The sequence below is a fragment of the Cannabis sativa genome, chromosome 4 (assembly GCF_029168945.1).
Source record: "Cannabis sativa cultivar Pink pepper isolate KNU-18-1 chromosome 4, ASM2916894v1, whole genome shotgun sequence".
Lineage (NCBI taxonomy): Eukaryota > Viridiplantae > Streptophyta > Magnoliopsida > Rosales > Cannabaceae > Cannabis > Cannabis sativa.
In genome coordinates this window covers 7,709,901-7,722,033 of record NC_083604.1, presented here as the reverse complement: position 1 = coordinate 7,722,033, position 12,133 = coordinate 7,709,901, and the positions used below count along the sequence as shown (strand labels likewise).

The window sequence follows — 12,133 nt, the reverse complement described above, 5'->3', positions numbered from 1 at the left end:
TCAAAATTCTTTTTCTATGCTTGATCTAGCAACAACAGGTTGCTTTTTAGCAGACCACGATACTAAGTTTCCCCCAAAAAATATTGCATATCTACCTGTTGAACGTCTGTCATCTGGGCAGATTGCCCAATCTGCATCAGAGTAAGCTTGGAGAGATAATTGAGTTGCTGCTCTGATGAGAAGTCTCTCTGTAATGGTACCTTTAAGGTACCTGAATAGTCGTTTACATGCCACCCAATGTGTTGTTGTTGAAGCATGGATAAAACGACTTAACTTGTTCACAATAAATGCTACATCAGGCCTAGTTAAAGTCAAATACTGTAAGGCTCCAAGTGTGCTCCTGTAGAGAGTTTGATCCATAAAGGGTTCTCCTTCTGTAAGAGATAGTTTGTGTGTGGAGGATGTGGGTTTGGGATAAGGCTTAGCACCCTCCATATGTAATCGAACCAATAGATCTGAGATGTATTTGGTTTGAGATAGATATATTCTAGTGTCATTTCGAACAATTTCAACCCCAAGAAATTAGTGTAGAGAACCAAGGTCATTAATGGAAAAGACTTGATTCAATTCAGAAATGAGAGTGTTGATAACCATCTTGTTGGGCCCTGTTACTATGATGTCATCCCTCACCAAGGATCCTAGCTAAAATTTTGTCAAGCATGCATATTCCACATAGTTTAAAAGCCGTTAGATTCTGTGAAGCATGTAAAATAGAAAAAGTCACAAATTGCCTTACTCTCTGTCCAATTCAAGAGCATCTCAACCACTTGAGTTGCTCCACACAGACCTTTGGGGTCCTTCACACATTTGCTCCCTCGAAGGTCACACGTATTACATCATCTTTATAGATGATTATAGTAGGTATACCTGAATTTTCCCCCTTTCCCTTATATCCCAAGCCTACAACTTATTTCTTGAATTTAAAAAGCTTGTAGAAAAACAGTTTAATCTCCCAATCAAAATTGTTCAGTCTGACTGGAGAGGAGAGCACAGGTCATTCTCCAAGTTTCTTACCAAACATGGAATTCAGTTCCAACATCCATGCCCTCATGACCATGAACAAAATGGAAGAGTGGAGAGAAAGCATAGGCATATTACAGAATCTGGTTTGACACTTCTTATTGAATCTGGTCTCGATCTAACACATTAGTGGTTAGCCTTTTAGCACAATGTCTTTGTAATAAACAGGCTTACAACACCTGTTCTTGATAATGCCTCACCTTATGAGACTTTGTTCGACAAACAACCAGATTACAGCTTCCTAATTAAAGCCTTTTGGATGATCCTGTTTTCCACATCTAAGGCCCTACCAATCACATAAGCTTGAAATTCGATCTGAAAAGTGCACCTTTGTGGGATACTCATTACAACATAAATGTCATCTTTGCAGAAGCAACACAGGCAGAACCTATATTGCACGAAAAAGTTACATTTAATGAGCAAGAGTTCCCAGCCAAATCTCCACCAAACCAACAGCAGGTAAATCAATCATCTAATACTATTTTTCCATCAACTACTTTTCTAACTAACCCTATGGAAAATGATTTATCTAACTCACCTACTGTCTCTGTTGGAACAACTCCTAATGGTGAGGCTGGCCCAAGCACAACTCCAAATTTGGCTCCCAATTAGGCTGCAAATGTTCAACACAGTGCCACAACTATGCCTACAAATACCAACTGTGAGGGAATCAGTGCCAGCATAGGGAGGTTCATTGTCAAGATTTTCCATGCCAAGAGCAATATGATTTGTGGCTCCTGTATCAGCATACCATTTGTGATCAATAGCAAAATCAGGGATCATTGATGAGGAGTAAGCTTGAAGTTCCTCAGAGTCATCAAATTCGTTCAGAAAGGCTCGAGAATCACCAATCTTGGGGGTAACAAATCCTTTGCCAAACCTGTAATGACATACAGCAGCACTGTGACCAAGTTTATGGCACACTTGACAAATGATTCGAGGATTGGTGTAGGCATCTCTACCAAATGGCTTAGGTGGAACACGATTGTTATATTGCTAATTTGAACTTCTACCTGGGGCATAGGAGCGATTTGGAGCATTAATTCCATATCGTGTAGGGCCAACAGCAAAATTTGCTAAGATTTTGTTGCTGGTATCAGCAATAGTACAGTGTCTTTCTAATCTACTCTCATGGATTCAAAAGAAAGATCATCAACAAGACTAGTAACATGAACAACAACAGGATCGAATTCTGGGCCTAATCCATTAAGGGTATGCATGATTAAGTAATTTTCATCCATGGGATTACCAGCAACAGAAAGAGAGTCAGCAAGAATCTTTACCTTGTCAAGGTAATCAGAAATGGAAAGATTACCTTTCTGAATGGTAGATAGCTGAATTTTAATTTGGAGAAGATGAGCCTTGGATTGACTTGCATATATCTGTTCAAGAGCGCCAGGCAGAGTATGAACTTTGGAATTGTGCTAACGATCCAAGAACGGATTCAGACATTAATGATCGAAGCCAACTAAGCAGGAATTGATCCTTCCGTTTCCAGGCGGTGAATTCAGGATTGGTTTGGCCATTAACCAATCGTTAAGGTGGAGATACTCCTCCAAGAAGGATATCGTTGAGACCATGACCGATAACACTTGGTATTACTTGAGATTTCCAAGCAAGAAAATTGGAATGATCCAATTTAACGGTGAGAGATGAATGGAGAGAATTTCAGAACGGATTCCATGGATGATTGGTCGGGGCAGGAGCAGCGGTGGTGGGTGGTTGAACTGAAGAACGAGGTGGATTTTCTAGGAGTCGAGGATCCATGAGTGACGGTAGTCAAGGGAAATCTAATACCATGTAAGAGCTTATCTATGCTAAGAACTAAGACAATTCAATCTATGAGATTACAATTCAAGACTTGCCAAAGCTGCAAGGCCTTGGAAAAGAGTTTCATTTATATAGAGGAAGATACGATCGAAGAGAAGGAAAAAAACAGAAAAACTACCAGAAAAACCATAAAACTAAAAACTGTTACAGTAAACTAAAATAACGGTATTTAACTAATTTTAGTTACAAAGTGAGTTGTATCACATGATTATAGTGTTGTCTACATAGTGGAAAATAATCATGATTTATGCTTCAAAGTATTCAGCTACATGATTTATCAGTACACTGAATTTATACTAACGTGATAATTAGCGATAAAGTTTATTGATACATATATATTTACATATATATATACTGTAAAGCCCGCTTAGTTAATTTGGAAATTAGCAGCTGTTTATGTTTAATTATGAAATTATTTATAGCTATTTAAATAATTTAGTACTGTTATTTACGGAATTCAGAAATGCATGATTATGTCATCAGTAGCTTTTATATTTCGCATTTCCGGTGTCCGGTATTTTGGAACTCGGCGTTTGGCTCAGTAGAAATCACAACTTAGTATGTTAGTATTTTGGGGACGGGTTTTAGACATTGGGAATGTCGGGAATGGCCGGGAATTTAGAATGTCCCAAAAATACCCCTTTAGTATGATTTTCTTGATGTTATGGTGGAGGGGCAAAATGGTCTTTTTGCCCCATTAGTGTTTTGTCTTCTAGTGAGTTTATTAATTGAAAATTGAATGTTTAATTATTTATTAATTGGCTGAAATGAATGTTATATGTGTATTTGATTCCATTTCTTTATTTTACAAAAAATATCAAAGTTAGAAAAAATAGAAAACTCTCTCTTTTTCCTCTCTCTTTTCGGCTGGGTGCTTGGGGTTCAAGGGCTGGGATTTTCTTTGATTTTCAAGCTAGATTCAACCTAATTTGGGAGCTCTTGATTGTGGTAAGTGATTTCTAACTTCTCTTTGTGTTTTCTTGTGTTTTAAGAAAGTATATTGTTGATGCATGCATGTTTTTGTGGCTGTTGTTATGGCTGTGTTTAGTTGGTTTTTCTGAAGTTCAAAGCATGATTATTTGATGTTAATTGAGTTGTTTGAAGCATGATTAGCTAGGTTGTTCAAGCTTTGAGTTTTCTATGTAAAAATGTGGTTTTTGGAAGGAAAATGTTGTGAATATGTTCTGTGATGTTGCTGTTGTTTCTATTAGTTTGCAGAGGTGTTTTTATGCTTAGTTAAGTAGAATTAAGCTAGTGGAATGCATGTTTAGGTTGTTTTGCTCAAGCTTGAGTTTGGAACTCAAAGCTTGAGCTCCAATGGAAAATTTTGTATCTGTGGTTTCTGGGTAGGTTTGATGCCTTGGATATGTTATTTGGGACATATAGAACAGGTCTGGAAAGTTTGGGACCAATTGGGGTTGAATTGGTCGAGTTATGAATTTTTATGGTTCTTTGCGAGGAACCGGAATTCGGTTGTGCATCCGGAATTCGGATGGGGGTCCCGAATTTCCCGAACCGGAATTCCGGTTGGGCAACCGGTCTACCGGTTGGGGGATTTTTCAGAACCCTAGTTTTCCTCGTTTTTGGGTTTTTAGGGGTATTGCCATGCTTTTTATCGATAGGGAAACTTTTAGTTCTAAGTTTTAGTCCCCGGGAAGTGATTTAGCGTGTCACTTATAGCGTTGTGATTTTTATGGTTTAGGAGCCAGTAATCCGCCGTTCAGCTTCAGTTCCAGTCAGGTTGACCGGCACACCTGAAATCGGAATCCAGGTAAGATTAGTATAACAGTATGCATATGTAGATTACATGTTTAGCGTGCATGTAGGAAGCCTGCTAGATTACATTAGTTATGTATTTAGGCTTCGAACCATCCAACCCTATCACGTCGGTACAGGCTGGAGTATGACCAGCAGCCGGAGTATGACCGGTTCGACCGATCAGGCTGACACTTGGTTGGTGGTTCAGTGCTATTGATCTATCTCGTCGGTACAGGCTGGAGTATGACCAGCAGCCGGAGTATGACCGGTTCGACCGATCAGGAGGATACTTGTCAATAGTACCGTCCCCTGAACGTTCAAAACTAAGTACCATGTTGGACATGGCAAGTAGTGGCTCGGTACCATGTTGGACATGGCGGTAAGCGGGACTCAGTATCGTGTTGGACACGGCAGTCAGTTTTATGTATGATATTATTATGCTTTTCTTGCTGAGTCTGTCGACTCACAGTTTATGTTCATGTGTAGGTAAAGGCAAGGCTGTAGCTGATGGACCGTGAGCGAGCTTATGAGATTGTACATGTCGGGGCGGTTAGGCCTGGAGCGTACGATCCTCGGGACAGCACGGCTGAGATTTTTGTAACTGTCGTTAGACGACTTTCATTTTGATGTAAAAGTTAAACAGTTAAAACGTTTGTAAATGATTTTATAAATCGGGATCCCGAGACTTTTATAATATGGTTTATAAGTTTAATTAAAAAAGCAAAATTTTAATTAATCACGTTTTCCCATAAACCTCGTTGATTAGCAGCGAGCTGCACAGTACGTTTAAAAATCACGTAATACGCCTAAGATAGTTAGGGTGTTACAATTTGGTATCAGAGCCGCCAGGTTGTCTTCCGAAGATCGTCACGACATGTACAATCATCATCAGCAGTTAGCTCGGTTCACGGTTCAGTAAGCCTTTATTGCTTTAGTAGTTTATTTTATTCAGTTATGAAAAAGAAAAGCCTGTTAGGAAGCATGTTAGTAGCCTGATAGTAGAATAGGCGCATGTTTCATTTCTAATTTCCAAATTAAGCGGCATTAGTAAGCTCGCCTTGAATACGACCTGATATGCCAACTCTTGGTTTCGCAGGCGGTTCTAACTAGATGGACGCCAGGCGGACTACCAGGAGTCAGGGCAACTCCGTAGGGTCGAATCAGGGACAGGGAGCTCAGTTTCCCCCACCTGCTAGGGGCCGAGGTAGAGGTCCCCGAGGCAGGGCTCGTGGCCGGGGTGATGAGAACCCGCCACAGGCTGCCCAGGCTCCCCCAGCCGATCAGGGAGCCCCGAACTGGGAGTTACGGTTTGCGGAGATGCAAGCCCGGATCGAAGAACAAGACCTCGAGATCCAGAGGTTGAGACAGCAGGGTGCTCCTGCAGTTCCAGTGCCTATAGTTCCAGTGGCACCTGCCCCTGCTGCCCAGGCCGAGTTAGTGGTGGCGGCCCATAGATTGGAACCATTGTATGAGCGGTTCCGGAAGCAAGCACCTCCGGTATTCCTGGGAGGTCCGGACGTGATGAAAGCCGAGCAGTGGCTGACAGTGATTACCAGAATCCTGAATTTCATGGGTGTCACTGGTAACGACAGAGTGGTGTGCGCCACGTTTCAGTTCCAGGAGGACGCCCTGGTATGGTGGGACATGGTGTCTCAGATTCACGATGTCACCACCATGACCTGGGAAAGGTTCCAGGAACTCTTCAACGCGAAATATTACAATGAGGCGGTCAGAAGCGCCAAGAGGAAAGAGTTCGTTCACCTGACCCAGCGGGAGAACATGAGCGTCACTGAGTATACTACTCAGTTTGACCGGTTGGCGAGGTTAGCCTCGGGAATTGTGCCGACCGACTTCAGCAGGAAGGAGAAGTATCTGGACGGGTTGAATCCCAAGATCAGGCATGACCTGATGATTACCACGGACGACAGCACCACCTATGCTCAGATGGTGGAGAAGGCACTGCGAGCTGAGGGCGCAGTGGGGTGCATGTCAGAACCAGCGAGTACTCCGGTTAGTGGCGGAGCTCCTACCCCTCCTGCATCAGGCTATAGCAGGGGGAGTAGTGGTTCGGCCATTGATCAGAGGAAGAGGGCACCCACTGCTTCCGGCGGCTCGAGTCAGAACAAGAGGTTCCAGGGGAACCAGAACCGAGGGAGTCGTCCTGGTGGTAATGAGACCCGATTCTCCTATCCCGAGTGCCCTAGCTGCAAGAGGCATCATCGGGGTGAGTGCAAGGGGCAGGGATGCTTTCATTGTGGCATGCCCGGACACTTCAAGAGGGAATGTCCCCAGCTCCGACCAGAGGCACCGAGAGCTCCAGCGATACCCACTCCAGCCTGGGGTATTCGGCTATCACGCGGGCGATGCGGATGCCGGCCCATCGGTTGTTACGGGTCGGCTTTTTATTAACAACTCGCTTTATTCGGTCTTGTTTGATTACGGGGCTACACATTCTTATGTGGCGGCCGAGTCTTTAGTAAGTTGGGTAGACCACTTTGATAGATATGAATCGGGGTTTGGAACCCTGTTACAGCGGAGAATTGGTTATCTCCAATAGGTGGATTAGGTCTATGCCGATCAGGATAGATGGTAGAGAGTTAAGCGCTGATCTGATAGAGATGAGCTTAGTCGAATTTGATATTATTTTAGGAATGGATTTCCTATCTAAATATTCGGCGAGCATTGACTGTAAGAGGAAGATGGTGGTCTTCCAACCGGAAAGTGAAGAACCATTTGTATTTGTGGGTTCGGTTCAGGGATCTCGGATCCCGGTGATCTCGGCTATGTCAGCGAGAGAATTATTGCACGGTGGGTGCTTAGGGTTTCTGGCCGTGGTGGTGGACACCACTCGGCCAGACACCATTCGGCCAGAGGACATCAGAGTGGTTCGGGAATTTTTGGACGTCTTTCCCGAAGAACTTCCAGGGTTACCACCTCAGCGGGAGATCGATTTCGTGATTGACTTGGCACCAGGGGTGGATCCGGTTTCCAAAGCCCCGTATAGGATGGCTCCGAAATTTGAACTTAAGGAATTAAAGATTCGGCTCCAAGGGTTGCTTGACATAGGGTTCATTCGGCCCGGTGTGTCACCACTGGGGAGCCCGGTTTTGTTCGTCAAGAAGAAGGATGGATCTATGAGGATGTGCATCGACTACAGAGAGTTGAACAAGCTGACGGTGAAGAATAAATATCCATTACCTAGGATCGATGACTTGTTCGATCAGCTTCAGGGGAAGACGGTCTTCTCTAAGATTGATCTCCGTTCGGGTTATCATCAGTTGAGAATCCGAGAGGAGGACATTCCAAAGACGGCTTTCCGCACTAGGTATGGACACTACGAGTTTCTGGTTAGGTCATTCGGACTAACCAATGCTCCTGCAGCATTCATGGACCTGATGAATAGAGTATTCAAGGATTTCCTCGATATCTGTGTGATTGTGTTTATCGACGACATCCTCGTGTACTCTCAATCAGAAGAGGAGCATGAGTTACATCTTCAGATGGTACTGCAACGACTTCGAGAACATAAGCTCTACGCCAAGTTCAAGAAATGTGAGTTCTGGTTGTCTCAGGTGTCCTTCCTAGGGCACATTGTGAGTAAAGATGGGATCAAGGTGGATCCCGGGAAGATTGAATCCGTCAGGGATTGGCCGAGACCGAAGACAGTGACAGAGATCAGAAGCTTCTTGGGATTAGCTGGGTACTACCGTAGGTTCGTGGAGGGGTTCTCCAAAATTTCAATGCCCCTAACCGAGCTTACAAAGAAGAATCAGCGATTTATCTGGTCAGATAAATGTGAAGCTAGCTTTCAGGAGCTGAAGCAGAGATTGATTACTGCTCCGGTACTAGCTTTGCCTTCGGATAAGGAGAAGTTCGTAGTCTACTGTGACGCATCCAAACAGGGTTTGGGGTGCGTATTGATGCAAGCCGATCGGGTTATCGCTTATGCCTTTCGTCAGTTAAAGGATTATGAACAGCGATACCCGACTCATGATTTAGAATTAGCCGCAATGGTTTTTGCACTGAAGATTTGGCGGCATTACCTTTACGGGGAGAAGTGTGAGATCTATACCGACCATAAAAGTCTCAAGTATTTCTTTACTCAGAAAGATTTGAACATGAGACAAAGGCGTTGGTTGGAATTAGTGAAGGACTACGATTGCGAGATCCTCTATCATCCCGGAAAAGCCAATGTAGTGGCCGATGCCCTGAGCAGAAAGGGTCCCGGGCAAGTAGCTAGCATGGTTCAGATCTCACCCCAGCTAGCTGAGGATATGGTTAGATCCAGCATTGAGTTTGTGGTAGGTCAGCTTCACAACTTGACGCTGCAATCTGATCTGTTGGAAAGAATAAAAGTCGCTCAGATGACAGATCCGGAGTTAGTGAAGATCCGAGATGAGGTATTGGCTGGTCAAGCCAAAGACTTTTCAGTGTCAGATAGTGGGATGCTTTTGTATAAAGCCAGGGTTTGTGTTCCGAAAAGTGTGGAATTGAGAAACGAGATCTTTGAGGCGGCTCATTCTACTCCATATTCTCTGCATCCCGGCACCACCCAGATGTACCAAGATTTGAAACCGTACTTCTGGTGGAGCGGTATGAAGAAGAATTTGGTAGAATTCGTATCGAGATGCCTCACTTGTCAGCAGATCAAGGCTGAACATCAGAGACCAGCAGGGTTGTTGCAGCCTCTAACCCTACCAGAATGGAAATGGGAGGATATTACGATGGATTTTGTGGTCGGGTTACCTAGGACCACGGGTATGTATGATTCCATCTGGGTAGTGGTGGATCGATTTACGAAATCTGCTCATTTTCTGCCGGTTAGAACAACGTTTACAGTGGATCAGTTGGCAGAGTTATATGTCAGGGAGATAGTGAGACTTCACGGGGTACCAAAGTCTATAGTTTCGGACAGGGATCCGAAATTCACCTCCAAATTTTGGCAAAGTTTGCAACGGGCAATGGGTACAAAGCTAAAATTCAGTACAGCATTCCATCCTCAGACAGATGGTCAGTCCGAAAGGACAATTCAGATATTGGAGGATATGTTGAGAGCCTGTGTTATGGACTTTGAGGGTTCATGGAGTAAATATCTACCGTTAATAGAATTTTCATACAACAACAGTTATCAGAGTACGATAGGGATGGCACCCTATGAACTGTTGTACGGTAGGAAATGTAGATCCCCTATCCACTGGGATGAGACAGGGGAGAGGAAATACCTAGGTCCAGAGTCTGTTCAGCGGACCAATGAGGCAATAGAAAAGATAAAAGCTAGAATGCTTGCCTCACAGAGCAGACAAAAGAGTTACGCAGATCCGAAACGTAGAGACGTTGAGTTCCAAGTAGGGGAACATGTATTTTTACGGGTATCTCCGATGAAGGGGATTAAACGTTTCGGGAAAAGAGGCAAGTTATGCCCTAGGTTTACAGGACCTTTCGAGATTCTCGAGAAGATAGGTCAATTGGCATATCGGTTAGCATTGCCTCCAGCCTTATCAGCAGTGCACAACGTATTCCATGTCTCAATGTTGAGAAAATACGTTTCAGACCCCTCTCATATACTCAGTTATGAGAGTCTTCAGCTTCAGCCAGACATGTCATATGAGGAACAACCAGTGCAGATCCTGGATAGAAAGGATAAAGTCCTTCGGAATAAGACCATAGCTTTGGTCAAGGTTCTCTGGAGAAACAGTAAGGTGGAAGAAGCCACACAGGAGCTAGAGTCGGATATGCGAGCTCAATATCCAGAGTTATTCAGGTTAGATTTCGGGGACGAAATCCTTTTAAGGGGGGGATAGTTGTAAAGCCCGCTTAGTTAATTTGGAAATTAGCAGCTGTTTATGTTTAATTATGAAATTATTTATAGCTATTTAAATAATTTAGTACTGTTATTTACGGAATTCAGAAATGCATGATTATGTCATCAGTAGCTTTTATATTTCGCATTTCCGGTGTCCGGTATTTTGGAACTCGGCGTTTGGCTCAGTAGAAATCACAACTTAGTATGTTAGTATTTTGGGGACGGGTTTTAGACATTGGGAATGTCGGGAATGGCCGGGAATTTAGAATGTCCCAAAAATACCCCTTTAGTATGATTTTCTTGATGTTATGGTGGAGGGGCAAAATGGTCTTTTTGCCCCATTAGTGTTTTGTCTTCTAGTGAGTTTATTAATTGAAAATTGAATGTTTAATTATTTATTAATTGGCTGAAATGAATGTTATATGTGTATTTGATTCCATTTCTTTATTTTACAAAAAATATCAAAGTTAGAAAAAATAGAAAACTCTCTCTTTTTCCTCTCTCTTTTCGGCTGGGTGCTTGGGGTTCAAGGGCTGGGATTTTCTTTGATTTTCAAGCTAGATTCAACCTAATTTGGGAGCTCTTGATTGTGGTAAGTGATTTCTAACTTCTCTTTGTGTTTTCTTGTGTTTTAAGAAAGTATATTGTTGATGCATGCATGTTTTTGTGGCTGTTGTTATGGCTGTGTTTAGTTGGTTTTTCTGAAGTTCAAAGCATGATTATTTGATGTTAATTGAGTTGTTTGAAGCATGATTAGCTAGGTTGTTCAAGCTTTGAGTTTTCTATGTAAAAATGTGGTTTTTGGAAGGAAAATGTTGTGAATATGTTCTGTGATGTTGCTGTTGTTTCTATTAGTTTGCAGAGGTGTTTTTATGCTTAGTTAAGTAGAATTAAGCTAGTGGAATGCATGTTTAGGTGGTTTTGCTCAAGCTTGAGTTTGGAACTCAAAGCTTGAGCTCCAATGGCAAATTTTGTATCTGTGGTTTCTGGGTAGGTTTGATGCCTTGGATATGTTATTTGGGACATATAGAACAGGTCTGGAAAGTTTGGGACCAATTGGGGTTGAATTGGTCGAGTTATGAATTTTTATGGTTGCTGCCTGCGAGGAACCGGAATTCCGGTTGTGCATCCGGAATTCCGGATGGGGGTCCTGAATTTCCCAGAACCGGAATTCCGGTTGGGCAACCGGTCTACCGGTTGGGGGATTTTTCAGAACCCTAGTTTTCCTCGTTTTTGGGTTTTTAGGGGTATTGCCATGCTTTTTATCGATAGGGAAACTTTTAGTTCCAAGTTTTAGTCCCCGGGAAGTGATTTAGCGTGTCACTTATAGCGTTGTGATTTTTATGGTTTAGGAGCCAGTAATCCGCCGTTCAGCTTCAGTTCCAGTCGGAGTTGTGGCACACCTGAAATCGGAATCCAGGTAAGATTAGTATAACAGTATGCATATGTAGATTACATGTTTAGCGTGCATGTAGGAAGCCTGCTAGATTACATTAGTTATGTATTTAGGCTTCGAACCATCCAACCCTGTCACGTCGGTACAGGCTGGAGTATGACCAGCTGGCGGAGTATGGCCGGTTCGACCGTCAGTGACACTTGGTTGGTGGTTCAGTGCTATTGATCTATCCCGTCGGTACAGGCTGGAGTATGACCAGCAGCCGGAGTATGACCGGTTCGACCGATCAGGAGGATACTTGTCAATAGTACCGTCCCCTGAACGTT

General features: G+C 43.2%; 1 protein-coding gene across 1 annotated transcript; it reads right to left on the bottom strand.

Moving 5' to 3' along the window:
* Positions 1 to 435, bottom strand: LOC133036765 (uncharacterized mitochondrial protein AtMg00810-like). The gene has a single exon (XM_061113497.1). The coding sequence runs from the start codon at positions 433 to 435 to the stop codon at positions 1 to 3; it is 435 nt and encodes a 144-aa protein (XP_060969480.1).
* Between the last annotated feature and the right edge of the window lie 11,698 nt (positions 436 to 12,133).

Bases quoted from the DNA above. Each gene is read 5' to 3' on its own strand.
- LOC133036765 (XM_061113497.1), bottom strand. From the start codon at position 435: ATGGAGGGTGCTAAGCCTTATCCCAAACCCACATCCTCCACACACAAA.